At 37.8% G+C, this 25,280-nt stretch overlaps 1 protein-coding gene across 1 annotated transcript in view; it reads left to right on the top strand.

The window, feature by feature from the left end:
* The first annotated feature begins 2,035 nt into the window (after positions 1-2,035).
* The window catches only part of arid1ab (AT-rich interactive domain 1Ab), a 110,259-nt gene continuing 87,014 nt past the window's right edge, over positions 2,036-25,280 (top strand). The window contains exon 1 of the mRNA XM_081377340.1: positions 2,036-3,257. Coding sequence (XP_081233466.1) covers positions 2,367-3,257 — 891 coding nt within the window. The 5' untranslated portion in view covers positions 2,036-2,366. The remainder of the gene's footprint in view (positions 3,258-25,280) is intronic.

Below are 25,280 nucleotides of genomic sequence, written 5' to 3'. Positions count from 1 at the left end.
TCGCAATGTTGTTATTAACTAAAATTAAATGTCATTTGTATTAACTATTAAATATAATTTTTGTGAAGATGAAATTCAATTAAAATATAAATATTAAATGAACAGATTAGATGAAGTGAAAAATTTACTTAAAATTAAATAAAAATGTGAAATGTTGCTTATATGTTTTATAAATGTTATTTATAAAATAATTTACCTGAAGTAGGCCCACTTAAATTACTAAAACTGAATAAAAAATAAATTAAAGCTAAATAAATATGTAAATAAACAAATAAAGATGACAAAAGAACATTACAAAAATAAAATAAAAACAGAAGCTAATTCAAGATATGAGTAAATATTATAGTATTATATAAATAATACTAAAATAACAGTGGTATCAGGACAAACCCAGCACAGTAACATGACTTCAACCAATGGCGTGAGTTTGGGGTGGGATAATCCTTTTGGCTGACCAATGGCTGATGGGAGGAGTGTTCATGAAACCTGTTTGAAAACAGTCATTATTCTCGAACATTCTGTTTGGTGACAGGAGTGGCACCGAAATTACACATTTCCCCTTTAGAGATAGGTGCGCGAGTCACACAATTTTGTGTTACGGACGTGAATGAGGTTCGGATTGAGAAAAGGTGTGCTAAGCGATCATAACTTTGCAGACGTTAAATGGGTGAAAATGCCATATACTATAAGAGGAACCTGGTGCACATCGACAGAACATAATATCATAAATACTTAGAGGTGGGCCAGAACCCAATGGAACCCACATTTATTATGCTATTTATTGTGTTATATTACCTTGTTAGTAAATGTAAAAACGAATTAAGGTGTTTCTAATGAAAGAGAATGATGGCAAATTTGACACCTTTCTCTCTTCTAACCAACATAATCGATCTTTCTTTTTTCCCCTTTTTTGAAAAGTCGTAGAAACTTTTTGAAAAGATTTTTTTTTTTTTTTTTTGCTAATGGAGCAAATGGAAATACAAAAATTATATTTGCTGTCGTCTCACGTTCGCTGCTATAGAAGCTTACCCAATTATAATGACTTCCGCTTCTGATAACCCCGGAAATGTGAAAAGGGTCCATCACCCAGCAACCCCTCGGCAAAGCACTCAACACCATAGCAACTGTATAGCAACCACACTGGCAGCAACTGCATAGCATCCTGGAATCCCTAACATTGTGGCACTGAGTTTTGCATGGGCACATTTTTTTTTTTATGTGACGTATATCTGAGTGAACGTCTTTTTGAACAAGAAATAATGTAAACTCTTCTTTTCTCATTTGTATTCTGATGCCATTGAACATATTGCTAATACATTTTGTAGACTGTATACAAAGTTGTATGTCATAAACATGTCATCTCTGTATGTTTTGCAAGAAAAGAAAAGTAAAAAAAAAACAAAAAAAACAACAACAACAACAACAACAAGCAATAATGTAGGGCAGACTTGATTTTGTCAATGGGGAATTGTCCCGCCTGTGTTCCAGTAAACACATCATCCGAGAAGAGAAGAGATGTTGCTGCAAGAGAGAGGATAGGCTACGTTATTTTGGTAAAAGATTATGAGGGCACATGAATAAAAAAAAAAAAAAAAAAACATTATATATATATATATATATATATATATATATATATATATATATATATATATATATATATATACTGTATATATATATATATATATATATATATATATATATAGTTATTTATAATAAATACTGCAATATTCCATAATATTGTAATTATTTATTTGGATTTCATGGTGATGTTAAGGAAAAAAAATATTTAAAAGAGTTTAAATTGTTCATTGCACTCCACCTAATTAAACAACAACAACAACAACAACAACAACAACAACAAACTCTAGATTCATTTAATACAATACAGTCTCTATTTTATGTATTATTTCATAATAAAACCCAAAGCTCACGCGTATTTTGTGTTCATTCCACGAACTGGAGCCAGAACTATGTGAAAGTACCTGATGACATACTTCTCCCTCTCGCTCCGGATCCGCATAGCGCTCCATGACGCATTTTACATGTGACCGAGCGCTTCGGTAAAATGGCTGTGTCTCGCGGAGCCTCGTGCTGGTTTGATCGGTTTCTCTCTCGCGCTCTCGTTCTGTAAGAGGCCCCCCCTTCACATACACACTCACACACACATTTGTGTCGGTTAAATTCATTCCCGGGACCTTTATTTATATTCTCCAAGAAACTTTTTATACTCGAGTCGCATTCGGGAGAGAAGACCGAATTCGGTCTGAAAGTCGAAGGAATGATACGGGACACGGGCACGTCTTTATAAGAGCGTTGTATTTATATTCAAAGTGACTCGCGGTGAAAGAGAGGGAGAGAGAGAGATCATGGCCGCTCAGGTCGCCACTCTCAACACTAGCCCGCCCGTCGAACTTAAAAAGCCGGAGCGGGAGCCGCAGGACGAGTCGGTGCTCGGAGATAAGCAACAGGAAAGCAAGGAGCCGCGCTCCGACGGCGGATCCCCGGGCCAGAAGGAACTACAAGACGGGGCCGATGTGGGAAATGCTGCTGGGGGAGGAGGAGGAGCAGGAGGAGACCCTGACATGAAGAACGGCAACGGGAACCCGTCCAGGGTGAACAATAACAATAGCCAGAATGATTCCGAAGGAAACAACCACCCCGGCATGGGTCCCCACCACACGGGCGCCTTCCCCCCACCTCCATACAGCTACAACCAGCACTACAACCGGGCCCCTTTTCATCAACATGGCGGACAACAAAGCCCTGGCATGGCAGGGCCGGCGGTGATGGACTCATACCCGCCCAATTCGCACGAACACGGCTACCCGAACCACTTCAACAACTACAGCCCCTTCCCAAACCGGACTCCGTACCAGCAGGGCCAAGGCTACGGCATGAATTCCCCGCGAAACAGCCAGCAGCCGACGGCCGGGGGGCAGCCAGGCAAGCAACCGCCGCCAGGAGGAACTACTACTGCTGCTGTTGCTTCCTACAACAACCAGAGGTATAACATGGGAACCCCTCAGCCCACGTCCACCCCAACGCTGAACCAGCTTCTGACTTCTCCCAGCTCCACGAGGAGCTACCAAAACTACCCGGCCAATGAGTATAACGTTAGCGGCCAGGACGGGGCTACCAAAGGACCGGGGGACATCAGTAATCAGTACGGTGGCGGCCATCCGGCCTGGCAACAAAGAAGCCATCACCCTCCTCCAATGAGCCCGGGAAGCACTGGACAAGCCCTCAACAGGACCCAGGTAAACTTTGCTTAACTCGCTTGGCTAGAGCTGTGTGCTTCGGTACGAGAGTCTGCTATTGTTTCTTCCGAGGTGCGTCCCAATTCGCGTACGTAGACACTATGTGTGTCGTTTTGTATTATATAAACAGTGCGAATAGTGTTCACTGAAAAATCTAAAAAGAACTAGTGCATTTTAAATACCCGGATGATGCACTCATTTCACCGAAAATAATGAAGTGTGGAACGCTGGACACCTCATGCACCCAACGGTCGCAGCTTTCCTTACTTAGCGGAGGTGGAGGGGCTTTCAGACTAACGTTACTGCATGACAAAATAACCGTATAAAATTCATACAATAGATGGTTGAGCACAGTGTAAACGCATAGTGTATAGTATGACATTTGGGACACAACTTCAGTCTGCTCTAAAATGGCTGCCTCTGTTTTTCCAGCGAACTCCGTCCATGTAAGCAGCTTTTATTGTACTGTATTTCTGTCCCTTGTTGACTAACGTTAGTTTTGGGCTGGTTGTGCGAGACAGATGTCCAGAGCTCGGACAGGGCTGATGGGGGCTCGAGTTTGCATGCTGAAATTGAAGTAATGCTAATTTTTGAGGCAGGGCTCGCTGCGTGCATGCAGCAAAAAGTCCAGCTTCGTGGAAGCCAAGATTCACATGATTTGATAATAGTTTTGTCGGGAAAGTTTTGAACGTTTTTGAATAAAGGTTGTTGGTTTGGTTTATTCTGTTAAGATATTCAAGTTCGTTAACGGCTCGTTTATTAGCCCCCAGACTATCATAGTAACTGCTAGTTAAAAACCGCTGCTAAACACATTTTCAGCCCGAATATATCACAGTTCGTGGGGTAAAAGTGCACATTAACAGTAAAGATCGGTTTGATTTGAAACGCGTCGCGTTTGGGAGTGTTTTGAGGCGTTTTTTTGGGCTGTACGAGTGTGTAAACAGGCTGAGTGATGTGAGTAAGTGCAGCGGGCTGCTTTGCTTTGGGATTTGAATTATGGAGGTAAAATCCTTCTGTCAAAGGCAGAAGACAGTTGGTCTTAGGTTGACACGCGAGCTCAAATCTGATTGGCTGCCTCTTCTCCTGCGCCTGGCCATTTATAATTGCACCTAATGCAGCAAAGAGCCTCGCCGAAGAGCTGCTCTACTTACACTCACTGTGTGCATGGGCGCCTTTTAAAGCGTTTTAAATGTATGCAACTTTATGATTAATGATACTTTTTTTTTCATGTTGAGTCACTTTTGCATTGAAACAGGAGAATATGATTACTGGTATTTCACTTATGTAGCATTTCATAAACAGGTCATTCATGCACAAATCTGCTTTGTTTTTAACAATCATGATTGAGGGATTTTGCAACTTTGCTTTAAAATGTGTGCAATGTTGAGCACATTTTAGTGATTCAGTGGTTTGCTGGGTCTGCAATGTCCAATGTTAAGAGGTATTTGCATTTCATAAAAAGGCATATCTTATGCATATCTTAATGAATGTCATTTACTAGGTTACATTATGAGCTTTTGGCATTTGGATCCAAGTTGCCTGCATCCAGGTTTTCTGATATTTAGAATGCTTCCAATTCCAAGTTATTTGTTTTGGCATTTCTTTTTTTGCTATACTAAACAGATTGTGGTATTTTTATGAGAACATTTGTAATATCACAAGGTCTCAATTCTTTGTTCATTTAAGAATCTTGATTGCCTATCTGAATCTCTTTTGATATGAAACTTAATTCTTCTAAATGACATGCATTTTATGTTAACTTCTTTCATGCGCATACTATTTTTCTTTGCATGTCGTGAAATGTTCATTAGCAGTGTATTATTATTACAGATTAGTATTTGAAATATGCAGAATTATATCATAACTGTCTTGAAAAAAACATGTTGTAAGGTTAGAGGGATGCTTATTTGCATCCAGGTTTCTTGTTTAAATTTCAGGTTGCAACTCATAAGATGCATTAGGTGGAAGCATTCCTACTATATACAGTGTGTCACTGATCCCAGTCCAGGTAATATTGAAAGTAGCTTGCTTGTTCAGACTCAATGCGTGTCTGTGTTTACAAGCAGTGTAGGTGTTAGCCAAGTGTCACTGCTGTTATACTACCATCCTGTCCTCATTGTCAAACTCTTTCTCAGGCTCACACCTTTCTTGAACCCTCAGACATTTATGCTGTTCTGAGATTCTTGTTTTTGAATAAGAGAATAATGTTTAAAGAGTTGATCGTGTAGCTATTTTTTGTGGAAGTGAAGTGTTTTAAGACCCTCAGCCAATGCAACAAATATTTTTTTTAGTCCGTCTACTATGCCATAACCTTGATGGGAAGACAAGAATATTTTTCTTATATTAAATAGTATGTCCTCCTCTAGAGTCTTTTAATTTTCAGATGAGAGTTTTGTGGTGATTCTTTCTGTTAATCAGCGCTTGTGCCGGATGAAGCGACATTGCCTCTTTTTAGATGAACAACAGGTGATTGTGTAGATGTGACTCATGAATGCACAAACTTATTTCTGAGTTTGATTGTACACACTAGTTTTAAGATTTGAACATTTCTTTTGTGAGCAACTTTTGTGTAGGTAGCTGAAGACATTGTTAAATGAATAGATATTTTATAATATTTATGTAATGAATATGTAATATGTTGAAATTGAAAATTGAATAGGCTTCTCTGTGGAGTTCTGTAGGTGCTGGACCTTTTTGGACCTACAGTAGTTAGATACATACAATTTTTTACATAGATTACTTAATTTCTGCATAGATTTGTGTATTTAAAGTTCTAATTTGTGGTCTAGCCAGATAAATTGTGCGATGTTAAAGATTTTCAGACTGCAGATTTGCATGAATGATGCAATGGGCGACTTGAACTTGATGATAGCTGTGTCATTTTCAAAAGCAACTAGCCGTGGCATGCATATATCTGTGCTAATATTAAAGTGGGACTTTTTTTGTGTACAAATAGCGGAATTGTAAGTTAGTTGAGTGTGAAAGCGCACTAATCAGTGTTAATTAGCCGAGAGATATATGTATCTCAAAGATAAAATGAGTAAAAGCTTGAGAGGAAGCCATGAACAATTTTCTTTAGCTGATTTCTTTTAAAGCCAGTAAATCTGGAATAAATATCTGTGTTTGGCAAATATTACTTGAATATAAAAACTGAAAACTATTCAGATTTGCTGTAGATGACACTTCACAAGAAAGAAAATACTATGTTTTCCCCCAATTACTTAAAGGGTAAATTTTATTTATTTTCATGCACCATTGTGTTGACTGAAAAGCTATTGATAAAGTAGATTTACAAAAAAATCATTTTAGTTTTTTATTTTATTAATCTAACACTATTTATTAATTTGACCATATATATACACCAATATTGCAGATTAGATAAATTATCAATAAATGTAATCTTTTTTTTCATAGACTTCTGTGAATGTTTTGAGTGATTAATGTGGATTCTTGACAGTTTCTCTAATTTATTAATGGAAATGGACAGTCTGAATAGATAAATGGAAATTAATCTCTGCTATCAACATGGTACTAGGGTTGTCACAGTACCAAATTTCAGTAGTCGGTGCCAATACCAGTCAAATTTCACGGTTCTTGGTAGGGCAGGGTGGTATGATGATATTACCATGGTATAAAATGTCTCGTTAGAGATTTTGCTATAGGCCTATCGTGTACATCACAGTATTTAAATAAATAGCACTATTGACTGTTCAGAGTGATGGAATGCGTGAATGAGAATATAAAGAGCATGCCTGATGTTACAAAGAGTTATAAACGCAATATATCATGAAAAGGATCCTGGTGCGGTTCTCTTGCTGAATGACACACAGCGCAAGCTGGCGCACAGTAAGCCACGCATGCGATCGTGAATCCAGTTCTCTTTCACCACTTATTGCGCTTGATTGGTCAAATGCACACATAATTGTCAAAATGTGTGGAGTATTCATGTAAACACAGCCGGTTATGTCTCATGTTAAGGTAATCAGTTGGGTGTAAACCGGATGTGTGCCAGTATAATGGACCTGTGCGTTTGGACTTAGAGACAGTAGCGAAATAAACCTGCTACTCTGCATTATTAATGTTAATCAAAGAAAAGAGAAAATAACTTACTGCTCATGACTAAATGACTTGTTTCAGCTATGAATAAATGTATATTGAATTAGGGGTGGGCGATATGGCAAACATATCATATCACGTTTTTTTTCAGGAAAATCACTATTAACGATTTGATCACGATTCTTTTTATGTTGGTTTTACTATTTTGTGACTGAGCATTACAGCCAAACTAATGTCCATATTTTAAAAACAAAGCCTTAGGTAAAAAAATAAAAAAATGGCAGACAGGGGCAAAGATAAAAATATTTGTCATTATTTTCTTTGTTATTATATATTAAGATTAAAGATACACATTACATATACACAACTTAATATACAAATTAAATAGGCAAAACAGTGCTTTGTTTTCAGCTACAGTAGGTGTATTTAACAGTAGCATTGAAGTAATTAAATGAACAAATATGAAAATAAAACAAAACAGACTTCACTGTATAAATTATACATTGATACATATTAAAGCTACTATTAAAGTTATCAGTCAAGAGCAGTGAGTGATTTTCTCTTTGCATTCTGTTTTATTAACATTAAAGGGATAGTTCTCCTAAAAATTCAAATTTTTAGCGTTAACGTTTTATGTGAATATACGTCGCGTTGTTCAGTATGTTCGGGACAGAGGCGCCAGAACAGATATAATGCACGATTCTACGATATTTCTTCAAAAGCAGATCGTGGAGACATTTTAATTGTCCACGATCAAAAATCGTCATATCGCACACCCCTATATTGAATTCGCATAGTGAAGACTGCAATATTAAATTTTTTACATTTGTTACATTTCTGTACTAATTCTAACTGTTAAATAAACATAGTAGCCTACCTGATAAAAATGGTTTAATTCTTTTTTATATTGTTTGTCCTATTGTTTGTAATTTGCTGCTTTTTTCTTATTTTTAATAGAACAAATGAGATAAATTAACATAAAATTACTAGCCTATATCGTAATATCGAAGAATTTGTTTGTTGGCCACCCTTAGTTCTGGGTACTCATTTTGTTACCATAGCTAACACTATAGTAACCATTTTTTTTTTTTTTTTTTTTTTTAAAAACATGTAATATGTTTTTACTGTAAAAAATAAATAAAAAATGAATTAATGAAATTAGTGATTTTTTTTAATACTATTGATGATTATAAGTAAATACATTAAAACATTAGCAAGTTGCCTTCAAATATTGTTCAGTTAAATGATCTTTTCTGGGACAAAAATGGTCTTTGGGGATAGCGGATGAACACGGCCACAGACACACAGACACACACAGTAGAAAGTACCCTACCCATGTGAACTGCGAGCCCAGTACTGACAATAAATCCAAAGTAGATGCAAAGAAATAATTTGTAATATTAACGTATCCTATTTATTCATGAATATAAAACATAATCAATGTCAGGACACATAAAACATTTATGCTATCTGTAAAAAGTCAAAGAGTGACTGATTTGAAAAGTTAGTAACAAAAACACTCACATGAGCGTTTTAAAGCAGCCGGCTATCAGCGGACCAGTACTGCAGAACGGCAGGTATCGCCACATTTACATGATAAAATTAATCTTTGGTAGGACAAAGATTCATTTTTGGGCGGGTGCCAAAATATGTAGGTTACAGGAAAAACCCTGATTGCATACTTTAATACTTAATGCACAGATCTATTTTGACACATCATATTGTTTTGTTCTGTCCATTGTCAAACATCAAAATTTCTGATTCAAACCCACATTTTAAAAAGGTTTTCATTCCCCAAACTTTTTGGTGTGTACTTAGCAAAAAAAAGAATAGCATGAAAGCATGAAAAATAAAACTTTTATTCAAATAATGTATGGGTTATAGAGAAAGCGAGGAAAGAGCGACAAAGGAAAGGAAAGAGAGACAAAATTGTCTCGGATTGGTTGCACTCAACGCTGCAAAAAACGTTGTAAATGGAAACATTTGATGCTATTCAACGAGCGCCCACACAAATAAGCACGGCAAAGTTTGAAATAGGGATGTTAACGATTAAGCGACGATCGATTAATTGTCGTTAATACATTTAATCGATAAAACTGTCATGCTGCTCAACTGCAAAACTTGAGTTCTGAGTTATGTTTGGGACCATTTTACACCTTCATCATGACTATAAGTTTGCGTGTGCATTCGCAGCCTTTTGTTTTGTGCAAATGTAAGTTGTAATGTTGTGTTTATTTTGTGTAGGCCTATCTATATCTGATTTATCTCATATAGGATGCATTTGGTTAAGAATTGGGCCATCCTTAAAAATATTTTGGTTTGCAGTAACAGCAAAAAAAAAGAAAAAAAGGGTCGGTAGGTAGGTCTATATTTTTTTATATATATAAAAAATAATATAAAAAAGTATATTTGTATATGTATAAAAAAAAATCGGGGTCGGGGGGGTCTTGAGAGAACATTTTTCACCGATGTCTAGGGGCTGTTTACACCAGGCCACTTTGCGTTTTCTCAGATCGGATTGCAATCTGATTGATCAAAACGATTCAATTATTTACACCTGGTTACATAGATGTGTGTTGTTGTTTTTTTGCGGATATAACCGATCTTCAATTCCCGCTATATGCAGATTTAATGCAGTGCACCGAAAGCAACAGTTATTATTTTATTGGTCAACAGCTAAAATTTCTGAATCAAAGCCCGCAATAAGAGAAAGCGGAAACAGCCCTGGTAAGATCATTTCGTTTCTTTACATTTAATGAAGATGATCGTGTGTTAAGCGTCTGCGACTTACTTTCACTTTGATTTGCGATAGCACGTTGATGCAGCTTCTCATCTGCGGCGATGCGTGTTGCAGTAGCGTCGTCATTACTAACTAAAACATGACATGTAGCCTATATAACACGCTTTCACATGTTTATTTTTTAATAAACCATAATCAACAACATATAAAAATGAAATAATCTTTAGAGTAAAGCCGCAGCCATCATTACCAAGCGCGAACCATTGACAGTGAATGAAACGGAGCGATCTTAGCCTGCAGGCCGTAGTGTGACATGCGTAAACCTGGTGTAAACATAATGACGCGCCACGAGTTTTTATTTAAAATAAAGAACGTAGCTTATGTTTGTATACGTCTAAGCAATTTATATTCACAATACTTAATAACTAATATTATTTTATTGCATTTGTATTAGTTGTTTAAAGAGTTAAAAAAAATTTGGTCGGTCTTAACGCAAGTTTACAACCGGCAAGTCGGTCGGACTAAAAGGGAAAATAAATAAATAATTGGGTCGGTACTAAATTGACAGGGTCGGTCGGGTTACGGCAAACAAGAATATTTTTAAGGATGGCCTTAATGTAGTAAAGCTTTACGGTGATCCTCTTCAGTATCAGCGCGCGCAGCTCAAACGGCAATGCACGACTAATAATGACTATTGGACTGTCATATTACATAACATTATAAAGAGAACAATATTGTGTTAAAATATTGTGAATTATTTGGGTTTAGTTGCCATAGTCGCGTTGCTCCAGAAATAGTGCATCCACAACACGAGTCTTTCTGAACGGCACATAACTTAGTTCAAGTTCACTTGTGCATTCGCTTCATTTTGTGCAGATATCATTTGTAATATTATGTTTATTTTGTATATATCTGATTAATCTCATATAGGATGCGTTTCTTTGAGTTAAATAACGCGCTAGCAAAGTGCTCCAGTTTCGGTATTCGTTCAGCGCACAGCTCAAGCAGCAATGCACGGTTAATAATAACTATGATTAGGACTGTCATATTACATAACATGAGAATACTGTTTTATTAAATCGTTGTGAATTCATTGGGTTTAGTTGCCATTTTCAGCGCGTTGTTCCAGAAAGAGCACGTCCACAACAGTCACATATTCCAAGCACGAATCTGAGGCGTTGGTGACACTTTTCATTAGTCGTTATATTTGATTATTAAATAATTAATTTATAAATGATCAATCACATTGAAACATTTTACAATCCTACTATCCCTTATTTAGATTAAAACCATTCTCATTCATTTAGTGAGGAACATGGCGTTTTGTGCAGTATTTGCACATCCTGTCATTCTGTTGGTCATATGCCACTGCAGCAGACTCATAATGCAGTGTTACGGCTAACGGTTAATTGATCGTTAATTGAAACGACAATCGATCATGGGAATTTGTTAAAATTGACATCCCTAGTTTGAAAGCAGCCGGCCATCAGCGGGTACCGGATTGACCCAGTGCTGCAGAAAGGCTGGTAACGTTACGTTTTAACAATTTAAGTTTCGACTTGGCACTGGGACCGGTACTTTTGACAACCATATGTACTGAATTATTTATATTTGCATGGTAGTCCAATATTCTCCAAAGGATGGTTTTGGTTTACCATGAAGCATACAGGTCTATTTGAATATTACCTGGATGCCCTTTGAACTGTTCTAAGACTAGCCTTTCTGACCCAGACCTTGGCATTGACCCATCAGACTGCCCTGAGAGCAAAGAGTTTCTGTTTAACAGGGAGAATCCTATCCCAGCATCCTCCGAATGAAGGGCATGGTCTCAGTTGCCTGCGGGGTAATGAGTGAACTGTTGCTGCCACAGCACACTGTCTGCACTGCTGAGTAATGAATCTCCACATGCTGCCTCACTGTGAGTGAGTGTGTGTGTGTGTCACAGATACTTAGGGAAACAGAGCCGGGAGGGGGGTGTTTTTGTGAATGATCCTTTGCTGCCTGCCGGTGACAGCTGTGCGCCTGTGAATGTGGGTGGGTGTGTGAGCATGCACATGTTAGCGGACGCTGGGAGAAGCACTCTGACCGGCTCATGCTTCATGCACCACCAGCGATCCGTCTATCTTTTCAGGACTGTTTAGGTTGACCAAACTCTGCACAAATTGGCCTCTTGTACGCTTGCTTTACCCACGCAAAAGCACTCATGTAGCCCTCAAACTGTTCTGCACATCACATCCATTCCTCATGTTTCTCTCTCTCTCTCTTTCTTTCTTTTTTTTATTTTAAACTTGCTCACACTTTATGCCAGTTTGCATGCCCCTATACACTAGACGTATCTGACCGTGCTGGTGATTGGGAAGTATGTAAAGTGATTTTTGAAAGTAAGCATACATTTAAGATGCAAACATGCGGTAGGGATGTGCAACAGTGCAATGTCAACTAGTCACTGGATTGCCTGAACGAATAGTTGATTAATCAGTCTAATTTACGCTGGCTTCACTTGACCCCGACTAGACGTATTATTGTGGGAGTTTTTACAGTGCAAACTCAGTGGATCTCAGTCCTGGTCCTGGAGGATGCCTGCTCTGCACATTTTGGATGTCTTCCTGTGCAAGTCTCGTACCTCTACTAATGAGCTGGGTAGAGTTGCACCAGCCATTCGTCATTCGTAAGTTCTTACTTAAACTGGAACATAAATTCCAGACTATAGGCTTAGTAAATACTAGTTAGTTTGTAACTAACTCTACTTTTTTCTGCACTATTCATTCTTAAAGCAGAACTTGTCTAGTACATGTAAAATCTTACAGATTTAATGTGTAGTCACATAATGACATTTACCTTCAATGATGAATTATTACTGATAAATAATTGTTAGGTTTAATGTACTTATTGTGTTGTATTGCAAAACACTTCTGCTGCTATTGAAGTGGGATACGGCAGGTTTGGTGGTATGGTTAACATAAATGACATGTTTGAAGGACGGTTTGTCGTAAAGATCTTTCAGTTTTATTTTCAATTTCAGTGTGTTTGATGGTAGTGTTTCTCAAAAGAAACCAAAAGCTTGTGAATTTACTCAAAGCAGCAAGTGGCAGACGCTGAAAACTATGAACGTGTGTGTGTTTGTGTATCAGATGAAACAACGGCGTTCATTCAAACAGACACATGCAGAAATCACTTAAGCGACATGCACTGGCTGGCTATTGTCACTTTTGTTTTCATGTGTGATAGGCTGTTAGACTAATCCATATCAAGTAAAATATGTCCTTATGAGCTTATCGTTATCAGCATAAAATTTATCACGATTTCGATACGATACATTTGTTTGTTTTTTTCCTCTTTCCCTTCCTTTCTTCTTCTTTGGAAGTTCTGCATGTTCGTACAATGAGAAATAGGCTTGGGCGCCTGTCTTAGAGCCACGTTGGCTCAATCAATTGCTTGAAATGGTGTACTAATCATTTGCCATAGCATACCGTTGATGATGAGGTGTTCCCTTTCTCCTCTGTGATTGGGGAAATGTCACATTTAAGCAGTTCCACAGGGCTGTTTGGAAATGTGAGGGTAATGTATTTTCTTTTGACATTTACTTTTAAAATGTAGCAGATTAGCATAGTAATTTCCTTCTTCAAACTTATGGTCCTGAGTCTGCAGGCTTCATTTACACGACACATATATGTGTGTGTTGTGTGGAGAACCAAACGCCATTAACCTTTTACGGGCTTCTAGAGTCTGCCACATAAATCACACTAATCCCTAGTGATATCAGACCACAACTTCAGTGAGAAATGTGGTTTCATACCTTTATTTGCCTATTTGCTTTTTGGGTAATATCGAAATAATGCATGCCTGAATACTGTAGGCTAGTTGTTTGAATTACAATCCAAAATATTTTTACTGCTATTGAGCACTTAACCGTACTTGTATATGGCTCAAGTGGCTTTTACTGCTTTTTTTATTTGTCGTCTGTCAGTGCTGAATGTCATTCTCGGCCCACACTCTTGTTTTGAACGAACTGTCAAAACGCCTATACAAATAATCTGTAGGATTTTTTGACTCCCTGTTGGAAAACACACTCTTGAGTGGCCGTTAAAATAGTTTTTTGTCGTGGATATTTTTGCGGTATCAAAACAGTGAACTTGTGGTCTTCATTATGTTGTATGTGGAGTTACAAAGTCTTTCCATCCATATAAACATCGACCTTAGGATTTGCATGCCCACAATCCAACTGTATCTGAGAAATATGCAAAGGACAGGTGCCGCTAAACAAACCTGTTGTTGTCATGATGACCTGACAATAAACTAGCGAATCCCTGTAATAGCATAGCTTTGTCCTCAGGACTGTGCCTTTTTAAAGGGGTCATATAATGGTACATGTACTTTTACAAGTTGATTGTACTGAAATGTGTGTTGGCAGTGCCTGTACACAACCATCATAAAATGATAAAAATCCATCCAGTGTTTTTTTTTTTTTAATCTTCATATGTTTTCCCCTGTCTCAAATCAAGCTGTTCGATTTTGTGACGTCACAAAATCGACGCCCCTCCCATGATTGTTGATTGACAGCAGCGTTTCAACACAGACCCGCCCTCGCTCGTGAGCGAGCTGCCAATCATAGTCCGCGTGGACCGGCGCGGTCATTGTTGAAACGTTGGAGCACTGTCTATGAGCAGAATGGCGTCTAAGCGATTGTGGTGTTCTGTTCTTGGGTGTAATAACGAACATAGCAGTCATTTTGATGTTCCTAAATCTGAACCGCTGAAGACGCAGTGGCTGAGTTTGTTTTCGAAGGGAATATTCCCCACAATCAACGTCAATGCTTTCATGTTTGCGTGAATCATTTCTCACCAGACTGCTTTACAAACGAGGTCAGTATAAAGCTGGTTTTGCTAAGAAGCTGCTCCTGAAAAAAGGATCGTACCAATTAGGGATGCAAATTATCGATTAATTCATTAATCATTAATTGATTGACCATATCGATCGATTAACGATTAACTGATAAGCGGCTATTTTCCTGAGAATGTAAATTTCTCACGGTATCAATAGTGTCTTTAACATAAATAGCAAAATATTGCTTATAGGCTACTGAATAAAAATACATGTTATATTGCTCAATTGATGTTTTATTGTAACAGTTGGGATACGGTACAGATAATGGCATTTATGTAGTTTAACAAAATAAATTATGCACAGAAAATTAAAATACATAAAAAAATAATTGTGCACTGGCTCACCTGTTGCATGTGAAACATTAAGCAACATAAAATAAATTTTAAATAAAAATCTACATGGGTAGGCTTAGCCTACAATATTAAGCCTACATATAATAATCTGGTAAACTACTTGAATGAAAAACTTGAAACATTAGCAGCAGCAGCACTTATAATCTCACTTGGTCTGAGAAAGGTAACAGTAAGATTACTAAACCTGGAAACTTCAAATATAGAACTGAACACAACTTAAATCATCCCTGAGGAAGGTGACAGTAAAATTAGAGGGTGTCCCCCGTTTACACTGTCAGTGAAATGTGACCAAATTCCGATTTTTTGCTCACAAGTGACACAGATCGGATGTGTTCTATGACAGTGTAAACAGGAAAAAAAAGCATGCATTCGGATATATCGAGATCGGTTTCAGTCCTCATTCATATGTTGAAATAAATCGGATATGTGCCAATGCGACTGTCATGTAAACAGGCAGATCGGATTTTCTGAGGCATTAGGCAACGTCTCCGCGTTTTAATGACGAGAGAAACCCCGACGCGCATCTGCAAAGGGACAGATGACCCGACGAAACGTTGTGTTGTCGTCGGAGAGGAATGTGGACAAACGTTGACACAACATATTGTTGTACACAACAAAATTTCGGACCCACTGCTCCTCGTTAAAGCCAATATTTAAAGCCAGTATGCTCCCACCAGTCCTGAGATCTCGCTCACACACAATAACTGAAGCATATGCGCAATGGTGGCACTTTTCGTCCTCCTTCGCCTCAAATTTGAAATGCTCCCACACTCCACTCCGTTTTGACCGCCTCATGTTTGGTTTCTTTTTTGCCGCCTCAGGTTTGTGTCGGGTCTCTCGCCGCCCGCGAGAATCTCGTGTCACGTTCGCAATATTCAATTAGCCGACAATTAATTTAATTTAATCGAGTAAATTCTTGTCAACAATTAATCGATAATCGATTAACAGTTTACATCCCTAGTACCAACTATTTGTGTTCCTGCTGCACCTCCAGAAGAACTGAAGTGAGTGTAACGTTTTGTTAACCTTTTATTAACCTTTATATTAATCTTTAAATTAATCTTTGCAAATCGCTTGCTGCACACTTCACGATAAATGCGGCTGTTTACACTCCGGGTACATTACAGCATGTTTTCTATATACGACGTTCTCAATATAATTCATAATCCCACGTTTATAATGAACAACGCGTTATGGTTATTGTGTTATTGTGTTACGGTGTACGCACAGAACAGAGGGACGGGGTGAGCAAAGCTCATTATCATTTAAAGACACTAGGGCTGTCAAAACTGCTCAAAAATGACGTTCGAATATTCCCTCTAAAAAACACACGAATATTCGAACTATTCGAACATCTGGTTGTGCATTTTGTCAATGAAGCGCGTTACGTCAATAACAGGACAAATTAATACAAAGAGACATAACTACTTGTATAGGTAGTTTATTTAAGTTTAAACATATTTGATAACGTATTACCTACACAAAAACAAGTAAATCACCTAATGGCCAAGACCGCAGACCTCACTCTCGCTCGCTCGCTCATTCGGACTCTCTCTCTCTCTCTCTCGCCCTCACGCTCATGCTGCGTTCACACCAAACGGAGCGTCAAATAGAGCGTCTGGCGCGAGTGATTTCAATGTTAAGTCAATGTAAAGACGCGTTTACGCGCGTCTGGGGGTCTTGCGGCGCGAATGAGGCGTCACGCTCTCCGCGCGTCAATTTCGCTTCAAACTTTTGCTTTTGACGCGCGAATGGATTCAAAATGTTCAAGAGTCCAACTAGACGCTGTAGACGCGAATCCGACATTGAACGCTCCGAGCGAGCTGTGTTGTGGTAAACATATAACATTTCCTTGACATGAAACGGTAAATAATCAAACCAGTGGAAGCCTGCAGTGCATGAAACTGCTGTATCTAACCTACCTTATTCATGCAGTATCTGTTCATTCAGTACAGTAGCCTACACTTTAGTAATGTTTCTGTTTAACGTTAACGCCTTATTCCTGTGACCTGTCCCCACTCGCAAAGCAGACAGCCGCACCTCTGCTACTCCGGGCGTTTTTCCACATTATTCGAATATTAATTTTCACATTCGAAATTCGTTTTTTTAAAACTATTCGAATATATATTCGAATTTAGAATATTCGTTGACAGCCCTAAAAGACACATGCACTTAAATGGCGTGCTGAAAACAGAGCTGTTTTTGATCAGGTAAAATTAGTGTTTTCTTACAATACTAATGAGAATTTTTAATTAAAGTATATTACAAACTTTTAATTTAGACCCTAAAGAATCATATTAGCTTTTACAAAAATGGCATTATATGACCCCTTTAACGTCTCTTCCTATAACAGCTTGCTGAGGGCATCACTAACTTGCAGCTGTCACCACAAAGCAGTGAAGCTAACCACCTTCTCCTGATGTTTCAAAAGCACTACCTGAACAACTGGCCTGGCTGACAGGTCCAAATCAACGGAGTAAGAGAAATATGCTGTCTTTGCTGTCAGTGTAGTTAGCTTTGGTTGTGTCTGCTAAAGGAATGCTTATTCGGACATTTTTTGATTGACATGAACAGAGTGCACCTAGAAATGCATGCCATTTTATCACATGGTGGCTCCATATTCTCCCACATTGGTCAATCATGTTGATATGCTAGGGCTGGATACTAGAAATCTGTCTGGTGGAGATTTTGCTTTTCTTTTTCCCAACGAGCCTACTGCATTTTAGATTATGGGTGGCACTTCCGATTTGGGAAAGTTCCACTCAAAAAGACTAAAACAAATCATTTCAGATCATAAGGTTGCGCTACAAATAATCTTTATCCGTCAGTTTGGCTGAATGGGCTGTAAAATTTCCTTCATGTTTCCTTCTAGCTGCATTCTTTCCCTCCTGATTATTTTCTTTTTTCCTTTATTCCGCTGTAACAGTATAAATAAGGACAACATATACTGCACATTTGTGGTCTGCTCTCTTAAATTTAATTTACTAGAATGCACTAAGAATCTCGCCTAATTGTCATCTCTTTTCAGTTCCAATCCTTTTAAACAGTGTTTACTGGAATGTTTCTAAAGCAGGTAAATATAATATTTATTGTCTATCACAATTAACTTTGAATTATTAGCACTCAATGTTCCATGTGTGGTAGAAATTTGAGGAAAGGGTTAGTTCACCCAAAAATTAAAATTCTGTCAGTAATTACCAGAGATGGGGGACTCGAGTCAATGACTTGACTCGAGTCAGACTTAAGTCGCAAATTTTAGGACTTGAGACTTGCTTGACAAATATTAACAAAAGACTTGACTTGACTTTGACTTGATATTCATGACTTGAGACTTGACTCGGACTTGAGGTAAATGACTCGAAATAACTTGTCTTTTTAAAAATAAATATCTGTATTTGAACGCACCGCAACAATCACGTGACGCAGCAGGAACGCGCTGTGTGAACAAAAGCCGCGTGTTGTAGTGATGACGCTGAAGCGCGGGATCGTTCGCCAGCTGTGAAACGGTATGTAATGCGCAAGTTTATGATCGAATCAGAGAGGAAAAAAATGCACAAGCATGGTTTCTCGAGAGAGAAATCACAGCTCATAAGCAAACTTAAGACGCTGCTGAGACATTAAAGTCACATCGATGTCACATGTCTTTACGGGATTTTTACGGGTTGTGTGTTACGGAATCTCTCTTATTCCGGAAAATCACTGGCAGTGTGAATGAACCTAAATCAAACTAACCCGAGTCAAATCTCGGGTCACTTAATTAGCCGCAACGCATAGGTGTGCAAGTAGCTACTTGTCACCTGATTTTAAAATATTAAAGCCATGATGAAATAAAGGTTTTGTATATATTTTTAATAATATTCGAGTGCCTTGGATTAATGATTTTTTTATGATCTGAATAATCCCTTACAAACAAAAGCACAGCGAAAAACAAAACATTTCTTGAAAATTAAAATTGGGTTAAAATATGTTAAAATATGCCATATTTCAGTTTTTCTTACCTGCATACATCCCTTTGTACTGTCTAGTTATATGCTACCAATATAGTCTGCTATCCCAGGGTTGACTTGAATGTTAAAAGAAATATAAAAAAAAGTAACTGTAATTTAATAATAATTAATAACACATTGGTACAGAGTCTACCGTTCTCTGGGATTTGTTTTCATGATAATCGAATGTAAAGAGTTTTATCTCTAAAAACTGATTAGCTTATAACGCTAGTGTATGGGGCACAGAGTAAGTAAAAAGAAATCGCTAGTTAATACCACTAACAAGCACCCTCATTATGCTACCGTGTTAGTGTGAGGCTATTTTGAGCCTTGTTAGTGGTATTAACTAGCGATTTCTTTTTACTTACTCTATGCCCCATACACTAGCGTTATAAGCTAATCAGTTTTTAGAGATAAAACTCTTTACATTCGATTATCATGAAAACAAATCCCAGAGAACGGTCGACTCGGTTCCCATGTGTTATTACACCCCAGGTTCATTTTGCGCCAGAGTTGTCCTTTAATAGCATAATAGCATGTGTACAGTGACTAATAATTGGATAGTTTTTGGGGATGCACATAAAAGATTGTAAAAAGACACCTACACACAAAGAAAAAAAACATACAGACTTTCGAACCTATACACAAATACACACACAAATAAACAAAACAAAAATTCAAACTTGCAAGCACAACCATGCACACATGCAAACAAACAATACACTCTTCACTCATACACACACACACACACACACACACACACACACACACACACACACACACACACACACACACACACACACACACACACACACACACACACATTCACTCACAAATATTAATGAATCAATCACACTCAATCAAATCACCTCTCTCTCTCTCTCACACACACACACACACACACACACACACACACACACACACACACACACACACACACACACACACACACACACACACACACACACACACACACACACACACACACACACAGAGAGAGAGAAAGTCAAACACAACCATGGACATGCAAACAATACACCTTTCACTCATACACATGCACACACATCATTCACAAATATTAATAAATCACTCACTCGCACAGATTAATAATGTACAATAGTCAATCCACCTGATTGACAGGTGTAAGTTTTGTGTCAATTCAATTATTACTGTTTTTTTTCTTGTTATTCTTTTGTTAAAAAGGAAAGATCTAACTTGTTGTTAAGGATGTGTTCATGTTCCATAAGGGGATGCCAGTTTGAAGAATGCCATTTGGTGGCATAGGAACCATTATACTTGAATTGTGAATTGTTTAATATCTTTTAATGGTCTTCTGCGATGTTTGAGGCATATATATTTTTTCATGCTTTAATGTTGGTCTAATTTCAGTTACATTTACATTTTAGGCTATGTAGTTTGAAATTATTTCTTTTTTTAGATTTTTAACCACTCAGCTGTATGTGGAAATGCATATTTAAAAAAATGTTGCAAATAAAACCATAGTCCACAACTTATGTAGTTTTAACTTATTTTAATATATAAATTCTGTGAAACGACTTGACTTGACTTGCTTGACATAAAGGAGTGACTTGACTTGACTTGCTTTTTACAAAATTGACTTGGACTTGCTTGAGACTTGAAGGTTAAGACTTGAGACTTGCTTGTGACTTGCACATGTGTGACTTACTCCCACCTCTGGTAATTACTCACCCTCATGTTGTTCCAACCCAAAAGACTCGTTCATCTTCGGAACACAAATTAAGATATTTTTGATGAAATCTGAGAGCTGGCTCACTCCTTCATAGGCTGCTAGGTAATCTATCTCCCATCCCAGAAAAAATAGTAAAGACATTGTTAAAATAGTCCAAGTGACTACTAGGGTTGGGAATTGTAAGAAATTTTCAGTTTCCGGTTGAATAATGTCATCTCAACGTACCTAGTTTTTTTTTAATACGCTTATTGGAATATGCTTATTTTTTTTTTTTTTTTTTTTAATGAATTTAATTTTTGGTTTGCAGAATTAGTGAAATGAGATTAATTGACTTTTATAAAGTGTTTAATTCACTGATTTATGCAAAAATGGGTGTTAAGGCCCATTCACACCAAAGACGGTAGGCTAACCATAATCAAAGCTATGAAGTTTTAATAATCTTTCTAATTCTATGAGAACAGCAAACTTGGTACCACAGTTGTAATGATAAAGATCCAGAGGAATGATATCATTGGAATTGCTGTCAGAACAAAAATGTTTTTGACAGCCAAACAGAATTTAGCCGATTTTTACTTTAACGCTTAAAGGGGCAGATGACAAAACTGCAGCGTGTGCTTTTAATAAACAGAACATTATCATGTATTGTTGTGGACAGAAACCGTAATGGTTATCATTATTGATATCATTCTTGGAGTAAGCGGTCCTTTTATTCCATCATTATTTATTATAATTTATTTATTATAAATTATATAGGCCTAGTGAATTTCCAGGTTTCCCAGTAGCGAAAAGAACTATATTTGTGATATTTGTATGTCTCAATGTCCATTTCTATCCACGAAACTTGCCAAAAGCCATGGTTTAAGGGGTTATTAAAAAAAAATAAAAAATCTTCCGGAGGTGCATGCCCCCGGATCCCCCTGCGCGTGGCTCGGCAACAACCTCCGGCTGGTAACGGCACCGCTGCTGGAATTTTTTTTAGGGGGAAACACTTAAGTCATAAATAACTCCTCCTTCCTGTGTCGCCACTGGTGGTAGTTTTTTCAATTTATAGCTTTGATTAGGGCCCTATGAAATCCGTTGTATTTTTTCTCAAATTCCGTTTTTTTAATTTTTTTATTCCGTTTTTGTGGATTATTTTTAGCCCTTTCGGATTTTTCTTGTTTTCTTTTCACTTCTAAGCAATATTGACCTCTAAAAATTCGGTTACACAAACTCACAATTCAGCTTTTTTTATTTAAATGTTAATATTCTGCAAAGCACATTCAAAATTCTTCAAAATTCAGCCAGACCTTCAACAAATCTCTGGCCAAAAATAACAGTTACAAGGTAGGATTGATGAGTGTTAAATTAAAGATTTAATTAGCTTTTAAGTTTTATAAAAAGATAAACCTCGCATATTTAAGCCTTTAAATAATTTTTATAAAAAGAATGAGTCAAAAAAGATAAACATTTACAATGATACTGACATTTACAAACACAATGCATATTAGCTTATCTTTTATTATTAATAGTAAAATTCGGTCCGATTTTCCCGTGACGTCTGTCGTTGCTAAGCAACCATGCACTGCGCTCTCCACTATGACAAAGAAGTTTTAGTAGCTAATAGATTTCCACCACCGAAAAACGCTTGCTGTAGCTCTGCTACGAGATTTATTTACGGAGAAGAGAAAAACACCCGTAGTGTTTGTGGTGTACCCCCTTCCTTTATGTTGACTGAGCTTTCAATGTTGTTACGGAAAGGGTGAAGTTGATATGTTGGTTCTTGTCTCATGAACTGCGGTGCGCTTGCGGCATTCTGAAAAGTTGAGGTGTTTTCATCTCACTGCGCCTGGAACAAATTAGCACGTCGCTTCAATTATGAGCACGCTTGCCGCGCGCCTACATTTGAAATAACGAACTTGAGCGCACAAAAGACACGCCATGTGAACGGTCCCTTGACGAGCTAGTTACCTCCAATCAGGCCACGGAGACCCCTGCCGTAGACAGTAAAAGATACGCAGCAAGAAACACTAGTGGTTCACGCTCGCGCGCATACTGGAAAACGCTCTGTTTGCATCCCTGTATATTAACTGTATTGACAGATGTCTCTCTATATGGCTCTGGGTTTAGGCTAGGTAGAGACCGTTCTACGTTTGTTGTTTTAAACTGAAAAAAATGAGAAGGGAGTTAAAAAAAATAGTTTTTAAAGAATTTAAACACAAAATATATGCAAATTCCGTGCGTATAAGAGAATTCCGTTTTCATGTGTAAATTCCGTGATTCCGTCCGCGTTTTCCGCATCACGGAAATCATAGGGCCCTATTTGATATTACTCAACCCAGTGAGTTGTAATTGAGAATTGAAGGAGTACAGCTTTCTCCTACAACGAGTCCTTTACTCAACAAACGAAGGGAATTTTCTGTTTAAATTGCTGTTGAGAAGATGGGACTTGTCTCAGTGAGAACAGAATCTCATTTGCAGTCACACTCCCAATGCGGAGCAAATCAGGGAACATGAGTTGAAAGCGTTCGTTCTGACTTATGTTTTCAATTTCGTTTGAGCTCACAGCATGTTAAACACGTGGAACTGTATGGTTGGACACACGGAATTTTGAAAGGTTTTGAAAATGTAAAAAATGTAGCAATCGAAACATTAAACTGATTTTATGCTTTCAGGTACCAACAGTGTGAATCTCATGAAAATTATCATGAACATGTAAAAACAAATCAAATCTTAGTGCTTCTAAAATACTTAATTTTCTTTTTGGCAAAATGCAGTACTCGAAATTAGGACTGTCCGATGTTCTGGGCCCAGTGTGAGCGACGCTTGGGTAGGGCTGGACAATAATCCAATATCAATATATATCGCAATATGATTTTTTTCAATAACGGTGATAAGATTTTTAAACACATTTCCTATATTTCAATATACATTACAGGCATGGGCTACGTTTACTACCAAATAATCCATTAGTCTTCAGTTTGATGACTCAATCGGACTGAAAAGCCTTAATTTAAACACCTTAATCGATCCGATTGAGCTCGATCCGAATGAATTTTCTATCGAATTGAGAGCGGTGGTCGTGGCCAGCATTTACCCGGTATATCTCTATAGTTATTAGTTACCATAATCTTCGCAGCTTTAAAAAAACAATCATCATTCCTAATGCCGAAACCTGACAGCCAATCCGAGTAAGAGTAGGCAGGGCTCCAGACTGCGACCAAATGGTCGCATTTTGCGACCAAAATTTGAGAGTGTGCGACTGAATTTTACACCCAGTCGCACATGTGCGACCAGTAATTTATTTTTTTATTTTTTCACGTTAAACGTGGAAGGGGCGCGTCAATGAATCTGGAATGTGTGGCAGGCCAATGAGTGTGAGAAGAATAGGGAATGGCCACTGTAACTGGCTAATGTGTGGAGGGGGAGGGTCCTAGAGATAATCGAGCGCGCGTAAACGTCCGTGGGAAGGAGACGGAGACAAATATCAATGTCACGGACAGACACAATCGGATGATGATGATTCAGATTCAGAGGTTTGTAAGGTGATAAAGGCCTGAACCCACTATTTTCGGGAAGACTGGCTACGAGAATTCAGCTGGTTGAGGTACTGTAAGGAGATGAACTCCATGAGCTGCGAATGTTGCAGTGGCTACCCCAGAATCGCAGTTTAAACACTCAATCTCAGCCTCAAGCATAGAGTATGCCGTGACATGTTAATAAATAAAAACAAAATGAAAGTGGAAAAAACTGCGCTACTCAGCACTCATTCTGCTTCACAGACCGTTTAATAGTTCGAACCAATAATAGACAGCGCAGAGCTCCTCGCCAGTCGCGGGCCAATCGCGATCACGCGAAACAGTTACATCGTGGAGATCCAGTGAAGAAATCCATTGAGTTCGCGACAGAATTAATAACATTGCTGCGAGATCCAGTGAGAAACATTCAGATTTGACGCAGAATTCTCTGTTATAAACCATATAAGATCAAACAGCGCTGATGTGGAAACCAGGAGAAACATGTGCAATGAGCGAACAAGTTATTGAAGGCTTTAGGTCCACAGATTAGCAACAATCACCTTGGATTTACTGTAGTAACACTAACTGTAACTATGGTATACTGTGGTTATAACAGTAGCCTACACATATTTTTCCAGCACTTCAAAACTATATTATCATATTTAAATGTTATTTTTAATAATGTGTTGACCAAACATTTTTTGTTCATCCTTTAAAGACCTATTTATAAAACTAAAAGTTTCAAGAAGTAGGGAAACTCACACTTATTTAAAAAAAAAAAAAAAGATAAAGATTA

This window comes from Scardinius erythrophthalmus (assembly GCF_964197995.2).
Source record: "Scardinius erythrophthalmus genome assembly, chromosome: 10".
Classification (NCBI taxonomy): domain Eukaryota; kingdom Metazoa; phylum Chordata; class Actinopteri; order Cypriniformes; family Leuciscidae; genus Scardinius; species Scardinius erythrophthalmus.
Note: the sequence above shows the minus strand (reverse complement) of the source record. Positions and strands in the feature narration are given on the sequence as shown.